This window comes from Cygnus atratus, chromosome 11 (genome assembly GCF_013377495.2).
Source record: "Cygnus atratus isolate AKBS03 ecotype Queensland, Australia chromosome 11, CAtr_DNAZoo_HiC_assembly, whole genome shotgun sequence".
NCBI classification, from domain to species: domain Eukaryota; kingdom Metazoa; phylum Chordata; class Aves; order Anseriformes; family Anatidae; genus Cygnus; species Cygnus atratus.
In genome coordinates, this window is record NC_066372.1 from 8,004,811 (window position 1) to 8,027,273 (window position 22,463).

The 22,463-nt window shown below is 40.4% G+C and overlaps 1 protein-coding gene across 1 annotated transcript; it reads right to left on the bottom strand.

The window, feature by feature from the left end:
* Positions 1–3,609: 3,609 nt before the first annotated feature.
* Positions 3,610–15,596, bottom strand: CHRNB4 (cholinergic receptor nicotinic beta 4 subunit). Its single transcript, XM_035553992.1, has 6 exons — positions 15,542–15,596; positions 10,955–11,100; positions 10,051–10,095; positions 9,815–9,924; positions 5,795–6,767; positions 3,610–3,750 (listed from the first exon to the last, which is right to left on the bottom strand). The coding sequence occupies exons 1-6, from the start codon at positions 15,594–15,596 to the stop codon at positions 3,610–3,612; spliced, it is 1,470 nt and encodes a 489-aa protein (XP_035409885.1).
* Positions 15,597–22,463: the final 6,867 nt, after the last annotated feature.

Here is a 22,463-nt window from a genome sequence, read left to right on the forward strand (position 1 = left end):
TTGTATGGACAGGGGAAAGCTCATTCCCCCAAGAACATCTGCAGTAACAAACTTTGTAGCCTTTGCTTTTTAATGATCATGCTACTTTGAAATGACTTCCTTTTTGTTAAGATTTGTTAAGATCAAATCTCGGTCAACTCAGGTGATGACAAAAAGAATACCCTCACATCGTACTAGGGAACGGAGGTGGCACCATCAGAGCCTTTTCTTCACTAGAAGGGAAGCAAAAGCTGGTTGTGCACTTTCATTGAAACAGTTTTAGTGGAAAATATGTTTTGAATGACCACAGTCTTCCTTTTTTAATGAAAATTATTGCTGTAAAAACCTTGAAAAGTGGGAATGTTAAAGTTTATTTTGTTTGATGAACTGGGACCTTATCATATTCATATTATCCTGCAAGAATACATTTTTAATGTTTCAATTTCTCTGGAAAATTTCTGGTTTTGAAATTTTGTCAAGAAATCAAGATGGAAAACCCTGTGATTCTTGGACAAGTTAATCTGAGATGCTTTATGTCTTACGTAGGCAGAGCTGCTGAGAGTTAGGCAAAAATAGCATTTACCAATTTGAAACCACAGTTTTAAGAGGTCAAAATTTTGTGAAATTTTAGCAATTGGTGAAATTTTCCATTCTGAAGTTTGCTATGGGTGGAATTACTTTTGAAAATTTGACAAAAATGCCGAAGTGGTTTCTGAGAACATAACTTGAGAAAAGCATATTGCTTTACTCGTGATTAAAAAGGAGTAAGGCAGCCATGGTACGTGGAAAGCCCTAGAGCCCACCATATCCTGAACGAGGAGCTCGAGCCCTGATGGGATCTTCCCGGGGCCAGGGGTGTGCCTTCTGAAAGCCCTTTCTGGGTTTGTCAAGTCGAGCCCGGGATTTGCCTGAGCTCTGTGGTGGCTGCTAGCTGAGCTGCCAGATCCTTTCGGAAGCTCTCGGCTGCGCCAGGGGTAATGGAGCTGAAGGCTGCAGTTACAGAGCCAAGCGTTACCCGTCGCTGCTGCTCATAGGATCAGACTAAGTGAGACAGGAGCACTGGGGGCCTTGTTCAGATGCGTTCAGGCAGTACGGGGTGGATGAAGCAAGAGGGTAATTATTGGTAGGAGACTGATGGAGGCTGTGAGAGCCAGATGGAGCCGGAGTGATGTTGGAGGGGGAGAAAAGGAGCGCAGAGGGGTCTCTCAGCATCTGCCTGCTGGTGGGCTGCGGGGTCTGAGGACCACTGGCTGCAGCCTCGCTTGCTTGGATGGATGAGTCCCTCTCCCTCCTGCCCTGCAGGTGGGTGCAGTGATTGGAGACAGTGTTCAAGTCTGTGCTTGTCTGTGCTGCCCCTTCCAGACTGGCTGTTCAGGGTTGTTGCGGGATGTAAAGGGGCTTCACCTTTACACTGTGCAGCACCAGCAGCTGCTCTGGCTTCCCTCCGGCTTCTCTGTAAGCAGAAAAGGCTGTGTAGCAGCTGTGACAGTGTGCGCGCATGTGCTTGTGGTGTTCTGTGCCACGGCAGCTTCTGGAGTATAACCTAACATGGGGGAGTGCCCCCCTGCAGGGCACAGGCTCCCCTCTGCTCCCTTGGGGCTGCGTGTGCTCCATCTCATCTCACTGCTGTGAGCAGTCTCACAGTTGCCTGCAGCCAAATAGCTCTGCTATTTGGGTTTAAGAGGGAGAAGGCATTTAAGAGGGAGAAGGCGTGGAGGAAGGTTTGATCCCTTCCAACTCTACACCACCCACCAGGCACCATGGGAAATTCCCAGAACAGTTAATGTTCGCGGGGGGGACCAGAGCATTGGCACCCTCTGGGAGAGGAGGATGAGGCAGCTCCGGTGGTCACAGGGCACACCGGCACTAATAGGGCCATCCCACAGGCCTCCTTCGCCCTCCTGCCCTGTCCTTCACGGCACAGCTTGACGACACAGCCTAAGTGGACTGGAAGGGAGGATGAGAGTGTTACAGCCATTCCTTCTTCTAGCCTACGGCCTAGGGGAGATGCTGCTGCTGCTCATGGAGCCTTCCCCACCCCACTTCAGTTGCTTTTTCAGTGCGTCTTTCTTAAGCTGCTGTGTTGCAGTGCTCAGGCCCCTGGGGAAGGCCACTCCTTCAAGCACTCCAGTTGCAGGTGGTGGCACGGGGAGCAGTGGGGCTGCAGCAGGGGGCAGGGGTGGCAGCAGTGCTGGGAGTGTTCAGCACAAGGGCTAGGAGCAAACGCAGGGGTCAGCAAAGGTCCTGGATTATCTCTGAACAGTTGGAAAGGCTTCTGTGTGAGTGGTTTGGCATGTTGAAATGTGCAGTTGTCTGTAGCTGCTAGGGAATGGTGATCTAGGTAGGGATGTCGCTTAGTTCTGATGAGGGCAAATAAACCAGAGGTGTCTTCACCGGCAGCTTGCTGAATAATACATGTTTAAGTATCTGCTAATCCTCCCCTGGGACAGGTCGGCCTCAGGTCCCTTTCAGAAGAACTAGTAGGTTTTAACAGTTTGTTCACCAGTCACTAGTTGTACCTATCAGTGGTGGTAAAATTGTTCTGTGTCCTGACAGCGTCCCTAGCAAAAGCTGAGGTTGTTTAGCTTGAATCAGCGGCCCACTTCTCTTTGTGGAGGTTATGAGCTGGCTGGGACAAAGTTTGGTGAGATTGTCCTGTGGTGGGAGTCTTAGGCCCTGATCTGCCCTTTGCTGAAGGCTTAAAGACTGTACGTGTGTTAGCTAATGATAGCTTTCATAGCTAATTTGTTGAGGGTGGTATTTAAACCTGTGTTAACATCTCCTCAGCAAAATGCACAGATATGTTTGTTCTCAGGTGTCTAGCCTCATTCCAGCCACCTTTCACGGTTGTTGTGTCCTCTAGATGCTTTCCTGGAGTTTCTTTCAGCCTTTAGGTTCGTGAAAGCATATGTAAACACTACTTACACGAGCTGTTAAACTTGCAGGAACATTTCAGGACTAAATCTATATAAAGGAGAAATTTTACGTTTTATTTATATTTCATCATTGAACAGAGCATATAAACGTTTGTTAACAATATGTTAATTTGGCCTCTGCTGATTGATCTAGTAGCAGAAATGGCAAGGTGAGAAACCTGTTAGTGGTTACCTCAGAGGTATGGCTCTGTTCCTCTGTTCAGTCTTAAATATCACACTCAAAGCAGCTAAACAGTGATTCCACCTGTTGAGCTCTTTATAAATCAGACACAAATAGTTTTGATGCATTTGAAAGAACTAAATACCTTCGTTGAAGTATGGAAAGTGCAGTATTCTAAGGAAAGAAAATGGCTTTCCTGAAGCAATGTATATAAAATACCTTTTAATAAATAATCCTTGTGAGCCAAGCTGGCATATTGTACAGTAAATGCCTTTCTCTGTAATGTTCAGACGTCAAACAATTGACAAAAGGGCCAAGATACCACCAGAAGTCCTGAACTTGTTGGAAAAAAAGAAATGTTTTTGGATTTTTTCCTATCACAATAATCTAGCAAGTCAAGTTCTACTTTCCACATCCCTACCATAAATCTGGTGTGAGAGCAACTCAGCTGACATCAGTCCGGATTTAACAGAGGGGAAACAGAGCAAAAAGAGACCCAGCATCTATGTAGGCATTGACAGTTTTAAATGACAACTAAGGGTTCACGGCAGCAATGTGGTTTTGAAAAAGTGGCTGCAGAAATAATCCAACAGTCCCAAGGACACAAACAAGGACGAATATCCAGAGAAACAGCCTGTCCACTACCATGGCAACATACTTCCAATCTTCAATGACCTGGAAAAAAAAAAAGCCAATTAAAGGTATTAGCAATTTGTCGTATTCTTTTGCTTTTCCTCTTGCTGATGCAGTCTTTGATTATGAAAACAAAAGGAAATAAATCTCAAGGTTCAGGGAATAAAATCACTTTAGACTTGGGAAGGATTCTTTCTCCTGCAACCATTCTGAGCAGTGGAGAAAAATACTGTAAATTTATCTAAGATGTCTTTGGTGCGTCAGTGCCTGGTGTCAGTCCGGAAGGACCCACACTACAATCCAATTAAGGAATTTTTTCTTTAATTTTAGTTTGCAGATGCTATTAATCTCAGTGGACAAATACAAACAGTATTTACTGCTGTTAAACAAGGTTAGCTTCTGAGTTCTTCTCTTATCAGCAGTCTTCTTAATCAAGGGTTTTAATGTGTATTAGTACTGCTGTTTTTATTAAAATCTCTTTGGCCTTGCATGTGTTGAAACACAACATGAGCCTTAGTTTCTGTTCTCAACCTGAAGTGACTTTGAGGCTATTATCGTAAAGGATGAATACATCAATCTTCATTTGCATCTCCTCTGTCATTGATTCTAGTTACACGTGGGACATCATCACAGTGACTTTACCATACTCGTCAGTTATCTCACGTCTTACATTAGAACATTATATAGATTTCTTTCAGCGCACCCTTCTAATTTCCACTGCTGCTAATGGGAATTGTGCACTTCTGAAAAGAGGCTATAGGAAATGTACATGAGCGGTTGTTATCAGAGCATGGTAATGAAGATTGCAGAAATTAAGTGTATGAATCCAGAAAACAATGATACGTAATATCAGAAGACCCTGTGTAAAAAGCATTCAATTCATTTTTAATGCATGAAATACCCTCGGAAATTGTTCTTAGCCTCTAGTGGAGGCTCTGTAGATCCTTTAATATGCAATATATTCTTGCATGAGTTTCTGAGCTATTAGAATATTTTTTTCCTGCTCTGGAAAGCGTGCCTCTGTTCAGTCAGTTCCAATATGTATAGGCTCATGTCTAACATTAACTTCTGATCTTCTTTATTTATATTGACAGTAATTTCAGTTAATAGAAAACATGAACTACTCAGCAGCATATTCCTCAAGGGACTTCTGCAATATCAGAAGCCAGACTATAACATTATTTAGTCTGCTGGGCTGAAGGAGGGAGAGCGCAGCAGGAATATAGAACCTAGAGTCTGAGTGGGATCTGGGACTGAGCGGGGTCACAGAGAGGATGCCCGACAGTTTTTCCTAATGGTGGTCTAAACAAATCCGAACCACTTGAGTTTTTCCAAGCATTATGTGCAGTGTATTTATATCAGCTTCAGTGTGCTAGCTAGTTACACATGAGTAGGGCATGTGAACAGGACACCAGCAACACTTGAATCCTGTACTTCTCATAGCTGATAACAAGTCTCACTTAACTCAAATGGAAGAAGTAACGTCTCTGCTGGCATTAGGGTTTTGATTCTACCCACTGTATTTGCCATAACAGAGCAATATAATGTCTTGCTCAGTTATGGACAGAGATCTTAGGATGAAGGTGTCTGCAAGTTGTTTTCCCAATTTTACTAAATCCTTCTTCTGTGCACACTTAGGTAAATTAAAGCTTGAGCTGCAGGTACGTTGTTTCTGGTTAACATGGGCTGATCATGTTAAAGTCTTTCTGAATACATTGGGGAAAAATATTCTTAAATGGCATTCTCCCAGACCTGGAACTCAGTATTTTTTTTCCCCCTGCCAGACATTACTTGAATGTCACAATGCAGCTTTTTTGAGGATGTTTTGTGATTTACTGGGTAACCACCATTCTCTGTTTTTTAGAAACATCCAAGTTACTTTCTAGGAAAGCATTGGCTTTACCAAATTACTATTCATTAAGTTGTTTTAATGGCAAACGTTATTTCATCTGACAACCTATGGCTAGAATCTCTAAAATCTTCAAGCTAGCTAGGGAATTCAAATCTCCTTCCTGAAGAACGGCATGCTACAGAGGACAAGGGATGAAGTTCGGAAAGACCAGGATGATTTCTCATTTTTACTTACACTTTGGTCGTTGTCATCACTTTTCATGTGCTCTGCTATAAAACTGACTCCATCAATTGCTTCTTGGACTTCAGGAGAAAATTTCATGCCTGTTCTTAACCTGAAATCTTGATGGTTGCTGACATTGTCAAGAGTCTCAGTGATTTTCATATCATATTTTTTGGCAGAAGCTGTGTTCACAAAGTAAGTAGAGTTCTTGTACAAGACGGCTGGGTCTATGGAAAGATTCTCTGCTCTCATCTTTTTGCAGTTGCACAGCTTTTGCCGTGGAGAATTATTTTCTGGACGCTTCATGAACAGATAGGCTGGAAGTCTTTCAAGGAAAACCAGCTTTACCCAAGGAGGCATAGTGTGAGTGCTTGGAGATCTGTGGTGGACATTGAGTACACAGACACTGGTAACTATTGAGAAGGTGACTAGTACCATTGTAAACATGAGATACTTCCCGATCAGCGGAACATCCAGAGATGTTGGAGGGACAATTTTGGAGATCAGCAGTAAGAACACAGTCAAGGCAAGCAACACAGATATGCATAAGGTCATTTTTTCACCACAGTCTGAAGGCAAGTAGAACACCAGGATGGCTAAGGAAGTAATTAGCACACAGGGAATGATAAGATTGATGGTATAGAAAAGAGGTTTCCTTTTAATAATGAAGTCATATGTCACATCGACATAATTGGGATCCAAAGGATTTACAGTCCTTCTTCCTGGGAGTGCTACAATGTCCCATTCTCCACTGGGTGTGAAGTCATCCATGCTTGCCATGGAAGTTTTTAGTACCATATCAATTTCTGTATGATCATATGTCCAAGACCGGAACTTTAAGGTGCAGTTTTGTTGATCAAATGGGAAATGCTTAACCTCGATCTTGCAGGCACTCTTGTAAATGGCTGGAGGCAACCAGCGAATGCTTCCATTATTCTGTACGATTACATTTGTGTACAGTGAAACTTCGTATGTGCCATCGGCACTAATGAAACAAGGGAGAAGAAAAAGGAGAGAAGACCAGCAAACATTAAAAGGAAAAACAGTTCAAAACAGAAAAACTCGCATTCTTTGTCTTGTGGGCCTCAATTGTTGCTAGAATTAAAGCTTAGGAAGATTTCAGTTTTGAAATCTATGTTGTAGGCAGCTATAATTTGATAGCTGCATTTCGCCCAGTTAGAAAACTGGTATTTTGGCCAATGCTTACAGAAAATTATTTTCATAAAATGGTTATTAAATAATAAATTTGCATGTCCATTTTGTCCAAAGAACTGAACGTACTTTTAAATATTTTTTACGGTAATTAGGGCTTACTGCATCTTTGAAGGCTGTGTAAAAATGAGATCATCCAGCAAGAAAACAGAGGTACCTTTGGTCTGGAACACAGCCACTGCTAAGAGCATACAGCAATACTCCTAAATGACTTAGACAAGGAAATAAGGATGTGCAGTGCTAGTTAAAAATGCAGGGAGAGTGCAGGCAGAGGAAATGTAATTATGTAGTTTATAATTGATTAGCTTGTTCCAGTTAATGCTTACGTATTACAAAACCAGGCCAGACAAGCCACAGGGTTCTTAATGCCCACAAATGATCTTGGCTTTGTATCTCCTCCAAATTCTGAACTTCCACCAGGAGAGTCTCCTGTGTTATGATGGGTCCTTTAATTCAGGGAGAGGATCATTATCAGTCAGTAGTCAGTACGGTTTCTTTCCCAGTGTTTCTGGGCAAACAACATGGGATTGTTTATCCTATGAAGTATCCTGAGGCAGAAATGTGGTCAATTGTGAGAAATTTCATTGAAATCTAGTGTTTCTTAGTGTATTCACTGCATCTTTTCAAGCACGCTATGCAACGCCTTTCAAACTCAGCCAGTCCTGCTACCCAAGGAAATTGTAACAGTAGGGAGGAGGAACTTTCAGTGACTCTTTATTGACGGAAGAGGAAACTCAATTGCTTTTATTAAAAGTGGGTTATACACTTGTTAGGCTGCAAAAGTGAGTCTGGACTAGATACATCCCATTTCCTTTTGGATAAACAGCTACATTTGTAAAGAAGCGCATACAATTTAGCGACAATATATTATCTGCAAAACTAAAATACCAAATTCAAAGTGTAAACAAAGGAAGTTCAACTGACTGATTAAATAGCACCCTTTTACTCCAATGGGAAATTTGCTCCTTGGGAGTTAATAAGAAAGTCTAGTGAATCACCTGTCCATTGACAAGTCATAAAAATAGAGCTATTTCAGTGCTAAGGTTGATTTTCCTGAGCAAAAAATTGCTGCAAGCATCCAAGGTTTGGCACATGTATAGCTGCTCTCCAGATTGGTTACACTTGGCGATGCAAAGACGTCCTGGAGCCTAGCACTGCTGAGCTGAGACCCTTGCAGCTAATTCATGTAGGCACTGAAACAAGTAAGTGCAGAAGTGAAAGGCTACAGTGTGTAAGGGTCTTTAGTTGCTTGCCAGTCAATGAGTATATATATATATATATATATATATATATATGTATATATGTATTTTTAGTAAAGAAACTGTATCTTGTCTCTCACGTCTCTATTTCCCTGAGTTAGATTTACAGTTAAGCCATAATACTGCATAGACTTCTGGGCTGAGAATATGCAGGTGCTTTTGCTTGCTGCCCCTGCCTGAGCTCGGAGACTGAGGCCAAGCTGCTGGTGCTGTCTCAGTGTCCTCCACAGCCCTCTGTGCAGCCTGCATTTGGGCAGAGCTGTGTGGTGCAGGAATGCTTGTCTGTCTTCCTTGTTAGGACCACCATGGACTGACTCCTGCCTACAAAACACTGCTCCAGCAGAAGAAAGTTACAGGGGGATTGGTCTTCACCTAAAACTTTAATTTCAAGCTTTGTACTGATGTAAAAAAAACAAAACAATATGGTGTGGCTAAAAGCTTGTTTCTGTACATTTAGGAAGCCTTTAAAAAAATGTTCATTGCCCTTCTTACAATCCACTAAATGATACTATTTGGGAAATAAGGAAGAAAGAAGCCGGGGGCGGGGACACAATTTAGCAGAACAAGATTTGACGAGGCAGAGTACATCCTAAGCCACTAGCTGAATTATTTTGTGACTAATACAATAGTTTTTAGTATTTAAATATTTCTCAAATCTGATTTCCAGTAGTAGGATTCCAGGGACTTAATTCAGTTATATATAAACTTCCTAGGTTTCCCATCTGTACATGTTAGTAAACCATCCTGTGTTCATGAATTCATTGGTCTTCAAAGTATCATGAAAGTGTATTATAAGTTTTGGTTATTGTGGTTTTTGTTTGTTTGTTTTCCAAAAAACTTGATATTACCTACTTCAAGGCTTTGCTAGAGACTTAAAAAAACAAAAAAAAATCAGCAGTTGTTTGTCTGAAAGAAAAATCGAACTATGTTCTAGCCCCAAGGTTTTATTTTTCTTAGTACTGTGAAGCAGTGGGGTCAAATGTTGACAGATTTGTTATGTATTCTTATAATTGACTTTTGAATGCTTTATGAAAATAGAATATAATCTGGTTTTGAAAATTAATATTAACTCATGGAGTTCTGTTGTCTGTGAGCTTGAAGCAGATTTATGTCCTGTAGTCTGTGGTGGAAGGGGAGAAGAAGTAGGAGATAAAAATGTAGGACAGTGCCTAAGATGTCTGATAGACTTCCAGATGTCTTTGTTGAAACCTGGTCAGTGTGCAGCTGTGCTTGTACTTACAATTCATTCTTTCCAAGTAGTCTAATCTGATAAAGACTTACGTCTCAGTTGTGAGCCTTCTCATCGATCTTCTGGTGTTGTAACAACTCATGCTGCAGACTCGCCACAGGTCTGCTAGAATCTCTCTGCCTAGAGCCCCGATTTTGCTGAAATGATCTTTAAGGCCAGTACCTCAGTCAGATGTACTTGATACTGGCTAAAATGTCTACCATTTAGTTTCAGACTTTTGTCAGACCTACATCATTGGTTCTGATGCTTTTTTCTCAATACGTGGTTAACATTTTGTTTGCTGTCTGTATAAATTAGGGATGTTTTACTTACTTATTGTAAAGCACAATGTCTGGCAGCCAGATGTGTTTTGCAGGTATTCTCAGCGTATTTATTCCTTCATAGTCAGAGGGCTTCCAAGCCAAACGATAATCAATCCACTCCTAGGAGAAGAATTACACATTAGCAATGGGAGTATCCAGACCAGCACAAACAAAACAATCACTGTGATGTAGGGAAAGCAGTGCTGTTTGTGGTTTGCAAGATCATGCATCTGTGTGTTTTGTTACCTGGTTCAGCCAGACATTTGTAGTCATGATCTGCTCCCGTTCATTCTGCAGGGGAAGAGACAGAGAAAAGCTGTCCTCTGAAATGTTCCATTTTATTGCAGTAATAAGATTTATTCTTTCTGGGCTTTCAAGGATATTTCCAACTGTACAGAATGATTTTGCGTGGTGTATTTCAAAACAGGCAGTTCTCTGCTGGTAGATGCCCAGCTTTGTGCACACACTGATAATGTATAGTAACCCCACAAGCAGGTAGCTCCAAGTGGCTTTTAACAAGGACAGTTGTGACTGGTGCGAATGCCATTCCTTGGGAACAATTTCTCCCCTGCAAGCTGATTTTTTTCCCCTGTGGATCTGATTTGAAACAGGAGGCAAACTTTGGCCACCAAAAAGCTCTAGAAGAATTTGTGTAGGGTTAATGTAAGGTTTGCCATGTAAGCTCTTATCTAGGAGGTTCATCTTCATGAAACTAGTAGGAGTTTCTACCAGAAGACCTTATAGCGGTCTTTCAGTACCAAAGGGGGCCTACAAGAAATCTGGAAAGGGAATGCTTTGTCAGGGAGTCCAGCGACAGCCCAAGGAGTAATGGCAAGCAGTGACATTATGTGCACAGCCCAGGAGAGATCCTGACCTGCTGTAACTTACTGCAGCCTTACTGAATCCGGAGAAAGATCTTGATTTTTGATCAGTGGGTTTGTATTGGATGAAGATCTGGCTGCTGTCCTTAGGCATAGATAGTTGTAGCTGCATTCTGAAATAAAACCTGCAAATTGCATGTATGGGCCCTGCCTACTACATGTTATGCAAAGTAGAAAATAGTGGGGACAGAGTAACACCAATCTAGCTTTTACTTAGAGTGCTGTGTACATAGTAATGAACTAAAAGGCATAGCTTAATTTGAGCTTACCACACTGATGAGCTGTGCCAAGGAAACCTGCAGTTCTATAGATACCAACTGGGACGAGTTGACAGCTGGGCGAATTAACTTATTGTACCTGTCAGGACTCAGTAGGTGGTTCATTAGCTTTTCTTCAGCATCTGCTGCGGTGCTTCCTGTAAAACATCACATAACAGGGTTACGGAAGGGACACCAAGTGGCATGATGTAGAGATCACGGAATTCCTGTGCATCGGATCATCTTCATGAAGTAATGAGGGCTTTTGATTTTCTAAAGACCATCGTTTTGCAGGAGCAGAAGGATATGGTGCTTGCACCAGTATCTGTTCTGCTGAAGCTGACTGTCTTTCACAAAGCATAGATCAAAAGCAGATAATTCAGGGCCCTATGTTTTTTTTCCCCCACAGTAAAATGCAAAGCTCAGAATGATAGGTACTTTTGGGAGTGCGTTCAGAAACTAGAAGGAAACCCACCTTCTTAATAACACAGGAAGAATGTATCAAAGATCTAAATGGAGGGAGTCTGGGTGTGACTTTTCATTGTCACAGGAGACAAGGAAAGAGTTGCAGGCACAGGTATAAATTGGAAGACTCTGATCTGCGTAGGGAAAACCGGAGGATGAGCTGCAGGAGTCATAGGGTATTTTTAAGGATTGGGAGCTCTTTGGTAGCCAGTGATGTTTCTGTTTCAGAATAATTTTATATGAAATCCAGAGGCACTAATATAAGCCTTACTTTATGTGTAAAACCAAACCTGATTTATGGACTAGCACAAATGCTTTAAATCTTAGACAGCTAAAGCTGGAGTCTAGTAACTGCAAAATACAGTATCTGCAGGCTGCTGTCAACCAAGCCTGAACATGCCCTGTGGAGCAGGATGGCTTATTGCACAGCTCCAGAGGTGACTGGGTCCCATGTTGTCGTGTTTGCTTTTTTATGGCATGGTGGCGGACTTTTCAAACCAGTGTTGACCATGTAATAATACTGATGACGAAGGTCCTGGTAACAACCTGCCAGCAGTATTGTCCCTTTGCAGGAGAGAGATTCTGCTGTATGTAGAGTAATTCTGTGTTGTGTGATACACCTGACAGTGATGGACACAGGCATTAATGAAAACAGATTCTAGTCCAGTGAATAACATGATTCTTCGGTAGGAAAGGGCACCTAACAACCCTTGAAATTGCAGAAATTAAAAGTGTGTCTCTATAGCATATTTGCTTCCATGTGAACTGGTCTGTAAGTTGCTAGAGGGAACAAATCTCTCTTGAAACTTGGTAATTTTGAATTACACTCAGATATAAAAATACCATAAGAACTTGTTTCTGATCCAGTACGAAAGTGGGGAGACATCAGAGAAAATTTAATCAAACAGATCTTTCATATCTAAGAACAGCTTTCACTCAAGCTGTGGGGAAAGGATGAGATAAACAGCAGGCATGCTTTAATTCTCTTAAAAGGCGTATGTGCTACGTCATTGGTAGCACAGATTTTGTCACACGTCCTTAACTGTAACAGTGTCCTCTAGAATAGGCTTCTCAAGTACATCCCAAGCCATTTGGGAAAATATCTGTGTTTGTTGGGTTGGTTTATTTTGTGATTCACACTTGCCTTGTACTCCTGCACAAGTCATTAGGAAAACCTTAGTACGATATGATATTTTAATGTTATATTCATCCCCAATGTAAGCCTGCCTAATCAAAGGCTTATCAAGCTAAAGCTATGTTGATCCTTGCTAAGCTCCAGATTCTGTTTTTTTTTTTTTCTTTTGTATTGCAATTAAGATGGAGCTAAGGTTTATACTGTGTAGAAAATGGGGCTTCATTCCAGGAATGGATTGTTTTGTGTTTACAGGGATAGCTGAAAAGCCTTGTGGTAGCTGAAGAGATAATCTTGATTAGTTATTTTTATTTTATTTTATTTTTAATTTTTAAGCAAATATTTGTGCTGCTGCTGTATATATAAGTGACATAAGCTGACTGCTATAATTCAAATATAAATAAATTGTCATTTGGTTTGTTTCATATAGTGGTTGCTGAACGTTGCTAGCAAAGAGAGTGAATTCTTGTTTGAATTGTTAAATATGTTTTCACTGTGTTCCCATCTTTCTGTAATTATTCTAGTGTATGGAGTGTTTGCCTAAGCAGTGAGAAAAGTGAAAACTGCAGAATATTTACAGAAACCTAATTCTGAAGTTACAGTAATCACTGCTTGTTATCTGAAACCTGATTTGGGAAGTCATGGTCATCTGGTCTGCAAATCACAACATACTGTGGGTCTCCATGTCTGATGAGAACAGCTCAGATTTCCAAGTACTGCCTCTGTCAATAAACTTTATGCAACTGAATGACTGCCATGACTTAATTATAAAAACAGTCTGTTAAATAATGAACCCCTTTGAGATACTGTTCTCTGTTCTTAGGGAAGGGGTTCCTATAATGAAGAATTGTTAACAAAATTGCCATGCCATCCCAACCCTTAAAGAACTTAATCATCAAAAATTAAGGTCAGAGGGGCTACTCTACCTCACTCAGCTGCCTGTATCACTTGCCACTAGATGTCAGCAGTGCCCTGCCTTAAAGGTTGCCAGGACTAATCTGTCTGTAAATAAAGTGTAAAAATGAGTGGCTCTTGAATAATTTTTATAATCTACTTTCCATTACCAATCTTATAGTAACCAGATGGCACCTAATGAAAACAAAATTGACAGGCATTCAAGTTTGTCCTTATATGCATTTCATGATGTCAGTGGTTGCGCATTTGAAAACTCCTGTTTTTCTCCTCAGAGTTGGAAGAAATGCAAGTGCACTTTTTCCCCTCACAAACTCTTTTTTTCCAAATAGCAGTCATCACCACAAATGCTGCAGAGAGTAAAACGTTGCTTTTAGAGAAATGATTTTAACAATAATGATGGAGCAGCCCTAATTTGGGGGTAAAGTGTGTTTGTGTACTGAAAGTAGTAATAGGGAAAACACATTGGGATGGATCCTGAGCTAGGGAAATTTTTGTAGCTTCACTGAACATGCTACACATCTCCTCCATGACAAGGAAAGCAAATTACCCCGTAACTTGCAGCCCAGATTCTGCAGTAAGTTTGTATTCTTTGTGTAGGGTTATTACCATTAAAAACAAATTGCTTTAGGATGCTTTCACAGTAGAAGAAACAAAACCAGACGTGATTCACTACTCTGTGCAAACTTTCCTTTCTACATGGTCTAAGTTAAATATAAAAATGAAGTAACTCCTCAGCCTGTGCTGTATTGCTTATTTTCAGTGTAGTAACAAATACATCGGCATGATTTCCACAGAACAAAATAAGGAGCAGTGTCAACAAATACAGGCAAGTGCACTGTTATCACTGTCTAAATTGTAGAATTTAACTTAAGACATGCTTCCCCCATTTCCCTAATCAGTTATTTTAATAACTGTTGAAATAATAATAGTTTAGAAATAATATATTGCACAACCTATTGTCATTTTGGACTTTCCTCTCTTGCAAATGGCTTATGTTGACAATGGTGACATACCAAATTCCCACCTATAATTAGGAAAGAGCAAGTAGGATGCAGCAATAAGACAATCCTATTATCTTCTCTGAAATTACTTAGTGATGTTGTTACTTCTCAGTGTACTCCTGAGTAAAAAGATTTATATGGCGTCTTAGGACAATGCACACTACTTTGGAATGATTATTGTTCCTAAGGAAGTAATAGTGAATTTACTGTATTTTAAAGGCTGTTTTAACTTCTGCACTGCAATTAATGCGAATAAAAAGGAAATGCTGATGGATTCAGAAATGTGTAATCTAAAGTAGGCCCTCACCCTGCAGTTGTTACTAAGCAGATGTTTTCTGAAGTTGGCTTTCAGTAACAGAAGAAACAAAACTGCAGGTTGACTAGGTACATATAGGAAAATGTGATTTTTGTCCCAGTTCACTTTCAGCCAGTTTCACTCCGAACACTTCAGTGGAGTCGCTCCGTGGGAAGATGCTCCCAAGGTAAATGCACTATTGTGTGCTGCTGTTGAGCTGTGCATGTTGGCTAAAACATAGGCAAGAAATTCTGACGGGCTAAAGAAAATGTTCTTAATGTATGTTTATATTTTTAAATATATATTTATGTATTCCAATTGAAATTAAACATTAATTATGTACGAATCAAACAATTAGGAAATAAGAACTTTGCAAATACACAAACTCGAGTCAATATTTGTACAGAGGGGTGAGATCTCTGTCATTTATGCTTTATGTCTTGGTTCATTTTTTCTTTTTTCATTCTAAACGCAATACCTGCTTTTCCTGTCACAGATAATCCTGGGAGCATCTAAAGGAACATTCTTTACTTGTTATCAATGTCATCTCCTACTGCTCTGTCATTTTATGTCCAACTTACTGCCTGTCCATATGCATCCTAGTGGATTTGCTGATACCGAATGAGCCAGAAACAACACTAAAACAATCAATTTCATGCATCTTCGTAAAGTCTGCAGCCTACTGAGGTGGTAGTTACAAATGGTTTGAGAGCTTATATCACCGTCCTATCTCGTAGCCCTGAAAGCTAACACTGTTCTGCAAACTGTATCTGAAAGAAAAGATCACTTACCGTTAAAATAATAGGAGCCCACTACAAAGAGAAAGAGGGTGTATGTATTCCTCATGGCAATAAAAAGAAGAGCTGGATTATTGTTCTTCAATTAAGACAGCTGGCAGTAGGCTCTGTTGTCAGGGTTGCACAAGGAAGAGATGTAAAAGCAAACCTGAATCTTGGAGGTATTAAATCCCTGGAAAGAGACAGACAGTAGGACCTGGCAGAAGCATTCTGCAAAGTGGAGTTTTCATAAGCATAGTGGTCCCTCCCCCTTTGCAGCTGTTTAAAGAGCTTTGTGGAGAGGAAAAGCACATAAGAAGAGGAACATAATGTGATAATGTTGACTAAGAGGAAATGAAAGAGCAAGCTAAGGAACATGATCTGCAAAACACAACTGCTTAATTCATGCCACTAGGTAACATTTAGAAGGATTTCTGGTTAATAAATGCAGTGGGTGGGAATAGCTATGTGGGAAGAGCTGGATATAACTTTGTGCCATAAGACCTGTTAGTAAAAGTCATGTCAATTAATTACAGCCCTAGCAGAGGCTTATCTTCTGTGTCAAGAGAAACAGTCCATTGCCTGTTTCCAACCCTCTTCGACTCCAAGGCCCACACATGTGATCTCTATAAACTAGAACTCTAAAAGGCTTTTTGGGAGCAGCTGGAGAGGAAGGGGGAATTTGCTGTCATTAGCATTTGACAGGATTTGTAGAAGAAAGCAAATGCAGCTTGGTGAGAAATAGCCAATAGCCATAAAGACATTCCAGAGCAGTGTTAGAGAAATTTTATGGAAGTTATCATTTATAGCTAAAGGGTTCAGCAGAGTATAGAGTATCATGTTTTGGGACTTGCCATGGGAAGAGGTATAGAAAGAAGGGATAAGAAGAGCTTAGGTGTCCTTTGGAAGCACTGTAGGACAGACTGAAGTTCCTGGTTAGAAAACATATGTTGATCTTCTAGTTACTATTTTATCCCCATATTGGGATTCCTCTCTGCATATGATGGCCACAGGATGCAGTTCTGTGCTCGTCCCATCTCCCAGCAGTCTAACTCCCAGTGGAGGCATTCCTTATTTACCAGCATAACCCATGTATGTACCAGACCCTTAATCTTTACTTCTGCATCAAGCACAGTTGCTGTCTAACTGGGGCTGTTTGGAGAAGGGCAACTGCTGCTATTCTGGGGCAAGCTGTCTGTGTAGCAGTGAGCAATTCATTGCCTTTCCTTTAAGCACTGTAGCCACCATCTATTTTTTTTTCCTCACTAAACAGACCAGCATGTTGTGGCTTTGTTGTCTTTAAAGGAGCTACCATTAAAGGTAGTACAATAAATAAATAAACTCTATTTTTTTTTGTACTATCTACAATCTATGTTACATGTCTGAAGAGTAAATTGGTTGGTTTGGGCTCATTTTTTTTAGTGGTGGAGGATGGATTCAGTGAGACAAATGGAAAAGCTCTCACTGCATGGACTTCTATTTAGATAAAACAAGCTGTTATGAGTCAGCTTTGATGAAGTGGCTTGAACTGTTGCCTTTCCTTCCTCTGAAAATTCAAGGTATGTCAACTATACCATATCCTCCACTGAGGCTTCCCAGTAGTTCTTTAAAAAGCTGTCAGCCGTCCATCATGAGAAGGATGGCTGGTACCTTCTCACCTTTCTTCACCTGCAATCTCGAGTAATCTCCTTTAATGTAACACCCTCAGTTATAATCTCTTAAGCTTTATGGTGTTTTGTTAATTGTTACTTTAAAAGATAATGATTAGGTCCAGCCTGGTGTCGGAGGTCTCTTGTGGTGGCTTCTGCATGTTAGTGTAAGTCTTTTTTTGTGCTTTCATCACTTCCTTTTCTCTCTTATTCTCTCTGTGTTTGCTGGAGTTGATTTACAGAGGAGGTTAGAATTCTACTTTCAAAATAGTGTGGAAATTGAGGGAGGAAAAGAATGGTTTCAGTGGGACAAACAGGAGAATAGTCACTGTGGGGACATCTGCTTGGATGAAAGAAGCCAGTGCAATCCAAGTGATTGCATATGAATGGACTAAGTGCAATGAAAACATAATACTTCAAAAGCTGGAGGAAAGCAGAGAAAGCACATGTTGAAACTGAACTTTCCTACAGCAAATTGCCGTTTTAATAGTCACAAACTCTAGTAAGTATGTGCCAAGGAAAGCGTTTATGCTGAGCCCTTCACTCCTAGCTCCTCACCATGGTGTGCTTCGCTTGTACCTCATCAAAGGCCTCTACCATCAGACTTTGCTATGCTCTTGTGCCCGCTGCTAAGCAATATTGTACGGGAAATTGCTCTCAAGGAGCTGCGCCTTTAGTTGTTATGGGTATGGTTGAACAAAGTACTAGTCTGTTGGGGAAGAAAGACTGCATCTGTTTCTCTGTTTTTACTTTCTGATGTATGACCTATTTATCCTCAAAGGCAAATCTTACATCTGCCAACCCGACCTCTGTGCTTCAGCAGCAGTCACAGGAGTAACAGATGTATGCACCCTGAAGCCATTGCACTTGTACAGTCTACACTGCTTGATGCTTGAGAGTTGAATAGCAGCTCAAGGTATAACAAAACTGACTGGGACAGATTCACCAAAGTGGTGGGTGGTCACAGAGCCAGAGTCACAGATCGTTCACTGATTTTTGCTGCTGAAGCTGAAGATGGACAGGGAGAATGACCACAGCTGTGTTTCTTCTCTTTGGCCATATTCTTTCCTCTGCCATTCATGTCTGTTCATTCTTACCAACAGGTCACTGAAGGGCTTCCTTGATCACTTGTGCTATGCAATCCTTTTCCCCAGGGTGATATTATAGAATTCCACTTGTTCATTAAGTTGATATCCTGAAATGACAAGTCTTTTCGTAGACATTAGCATATGCACTATTCTGGATTTGCATGTTAATACACTGTGCAAGCATGGGAATAGCATGGCAGAGAGCCATCCACTCAGGACTGTTCCTGGTGCTGCAATGCTTTGCATGTCTTACAGTCTTAAAGCTTTTAGGTACATGAGGAATATAAGATGGCCAAGTGCACAAGAAAACTGGCAGATCCTTTTCATGGATTTGTCACAGTGATTTGAAGTTTCCACTTGCATTAGGAAAGAACCAGTCAGAAATGCTGGAGCTTCCAAAGCAGAAGCAGCCTGGAGTGCAGTTGCTCACCTTAGTGAGGCAGGTACAGATAGAGGGATATCACTGAAAAAATAAATGCTTCCAGGTGGAAAGCAACAATTAGTTTCCAGCAGTTGTGACATTGAAATGAATTTCAGGGCTGAGCTCATGTCTAAACTGGATCAATAAGGGACTTCAGATCATCTTCTAAAATACTGGCCTTACAAAACACAGAAGACCGTCTTTATGTTGTGCTTGCAGAATAGCTGTCACTTGCTGGATGAAAATTGCTACAGAAGATGTCAACTAATGGCAAACTTTGTTTTTTCTAGCACCTTACATCGAAGTGAACTTCAGTGATACCTGTCAAGGTCTTGGCTCATCTCATCAACATCGAGGCATACTTGGCTTTCTGATCAGTTGAAAAAATGGAACTTCTGATACGTGAGTTCTCCAAATAGCCATTGTGGCCCCCTGTAGTTAAAATCATAGTTTTGCCTAGTCAACACTTTTTAAACAAGCTCATTAGAACAGCTGTGTTGGGGTTAACATTCTCCCTTTTGGAAATATTTTTTTCCCTGCAAGCCTACTTACAGTTCCGTTAGAGATGTGTGATACCAGAATCACACCAGATTGGTACCTGAGCCATTCTGGTTGCTAATGTTTTTGAGATAAGTTGTACTGCTGTAGCCTCACTGAAGAAGGTCACACGACAGCACTGGTAAGTCTGCAGAGCAAAACAAAACTGTGGCACTGTAGTTCCATTAACTGTCAGCTGGATGACACTAGCTAGGTCCTCCTGCCAGACAACTATTGGTAGGAAGCAGTGGGAGGGGCATGGATGCATGGAATATTTGGTATATTGTAATCTAAAACTTTGGAATTTAATAAGCTCCTTTTTCTTGCCCCCCCTTTTTTTTTTTTTTTTTTTGATTAGTAGATGCTTTATATGGGATAATTAGTTTTCATCCAGAGGTATACTCTATGGTGGTGGACCATGTCTACATGTGAAATAATGTCATAAAGTCCACTTCTTACAGCACCTCTGTACTTATATTTGCCTTCCCAAATGGGATCCGATTAACATGGACAAGTATTTGTGATAGGCTGTCTTCAGGCATTGTATCATTGTATCACACTTTTGTAAATGACAGTGTGAAACAGGGCTGTGGATGCTACCAAATTTTCAGATAAATAACATTCCTTTAATGTTTTGAACAATGATGATACTGTATGTTGATACCTGATGTATCATCACATTACAATCTGCTCCAAACCAACAAAATGTTCCGGAGAATTGCCACTAATAGTACTGTGACAATAACACAAATGATGCATGCAAATGATTCAGTAGCAATGGATGTGATTCTGTCTCTCCTTGTCAAAATATGAATGATTAAGGATCAATGCAAAAGCCACCTTTCTACTTTAGGAATATGTCTGATGGTAGACAAAGTCACTTCTGGAAAAAAAATGTTTTCCTTTTTCTGGTTTATTTTTAAAGTCATCACCATATGCTTTATGAGCTAGCAGGTGGGTTATGTTTGTAGATTCTTTGAGGCAGTAATAGTAAAGCATCTGACACTAAATGATTATTATCAATGTCTTAAACCTCCAAACTGCACAAGTGTAACAGGTTCAGAGTGTTTTCTAAAGCACTGCAGAAGCAGCAGCTGAGGGTGTGTTATGCTATTTTGGAGCTGATGCTTTTATTTTTATCAGTCTTTTTTGCTTCCTCTTATATGCTTTGAGATTCATTGCAGGCTTGCCTGTTACACATAGAGCCCAATGTTTCAGTTCTGTGCTGAGCAGTACCAGTATAATAATAAGCCAGTTTCACGATGTCTTAATGTATCCACTGAAAGTGTAAATTTTCAAACACACACATATTTATATTGCTTTTTGAAGTACATCTGAGATGTATGTTTGTTGGGATTCAGGAGGTTTGAAGTGGGAGTGAACTAGTGCTCTATTCCAAAAGAGCTGTCTGCTGTTGGATACATCATCTTGGACGTGCCTGGGCAGATTCAGGAGCTGGAAAAGGTTTGATGAAATGTTTGAGGATAGTCTTATAATGTAGCCCACTGGCTTCCCTGTTTGGGGACAAAACAGTTGAGTCTAATATTATCAGTTGTTTGGGAAACTCAAAGCTGTATTTTTCTCCTGCTGTGGTGATCTGTTACCTTGGATATCGTAGAAGTGAGAAGCCCATGTTCATTGTTCACTCATGTAGCCCAGATTAATCAGTGTTTGTGAGTCGTTTAATCTAAACTTTGTGATGCTGTAACTGTTTATCTCCATTAAATCACTCCTCATATAAACTGTACCATGGAGGGATTAAGCCCAGCTGATCAATTAGAGCTTTAAGGGGGTAACCTCATTGAAACACTCTATACCGAACCCCTAAACAACATTACTGAATTGACGCCAAGACATTGTTTGAAATGTTTTTATTCTGAAGTAAAAATATCACATAGTGAAGATCAAAAAAAAGCAAATTTATAAATATGTAGGCAGAATTTTCATGTTGTATGACAGTGCGATTGTTCAAGTGAGTTGAATAAATGTTAAAAAATAAAAATATTTATAGAAACCATCCTCTGTATAGATTTTGATTGTCTTGAGCAAAGACAGGCAGTTTATAGGGATTTCAGTGTAATAATATTTCCTGATTATCAAACTGAAAATTTAGTGGAGGCTAAAGAAGAAAATGGAGATGAATGTTATCACTAAGATAGTGAGAGACTTTTCTATGTGAAAAATCATGAATGGAATCTGAAAGAAACTCAGAAATAAGACTGAATTCTAGCTCTGTTTGTGTTATGTAAAATTCCAACTGATAGGAAAAAAAAAGGATGAGAGATTTGGGGATTGACCCTAAATTCTCTTCTTGATTATAGAAAATAACGACTCTGAATAAAACATAGATTTCTCCACTATGTATGCCATGCTTATGTCACTGGCAGAAAAGATGTTCCCAAAATCTAGATAGAAATTTCCTTCAAGTTTACTTAGGGGAAGTCTCTAGGGGATATGAAGGAAAAGTACAAAACATCTTTTAAAAGATTGTAAACATGGTTGGTGTTGTGGTAATGGAAATAATCTTGTACTTGTTGAAAAGTGAGATGGTATAACGTCACAGGGAGGAGAGGGGAGGTGGACCTGTGAAAGTGCCACTCCAAAACAAGGCACAGTAACAGAAATCTAGGTAGCCAGTTCATGTAAGGCAATGTTGTCCTCAGAAGGAGACCTTATTGATTTCTTTAAAAACGTAAAGCTGACATGCACAAAAGAGGGAGATGAACTAAAATTCCAACTTGGGGAAGGCGCTTTTAAGGCTTCAGTAGATCAAGTCTCTCTCAGTGGAAAATGCAATCTGGGAGAAGATTCTAAGTAGGGTAGTCCCCGACTGGCTGACTGCAGTAAAATGCCACGTTTTGTACTGATTCACTGTGCGTTTCTTGGTCCACATCATGATGCTCATCTCGTTCCTTAAGATATGTAGTGGATTTGGGTCAGGTAGCTCTGTGACCATTTCTCTCTGTGTTATACCGCAGCAGCTGAAATATCCTGGGGAGTTAACTCCCACTCATCTATAACTCTCATGACCTCAGTTATTGTCTTCCCTCCAGCCTCCTCCGTTTGAAGGCTGTGGTAAACACCGTGATGTCGTTTATGTCTGAAAATTTTCCAAATTCCTTCTTTCAGAAGGCTTTCAATTTGTATAGAGCAAAGAAACTATACCTTGGTGCTTAAATTCAATTCTGTGACATCAGGTGCTCTAGAAATATCTTCAGATAGTTGCATTGTCTTTTCCAAGA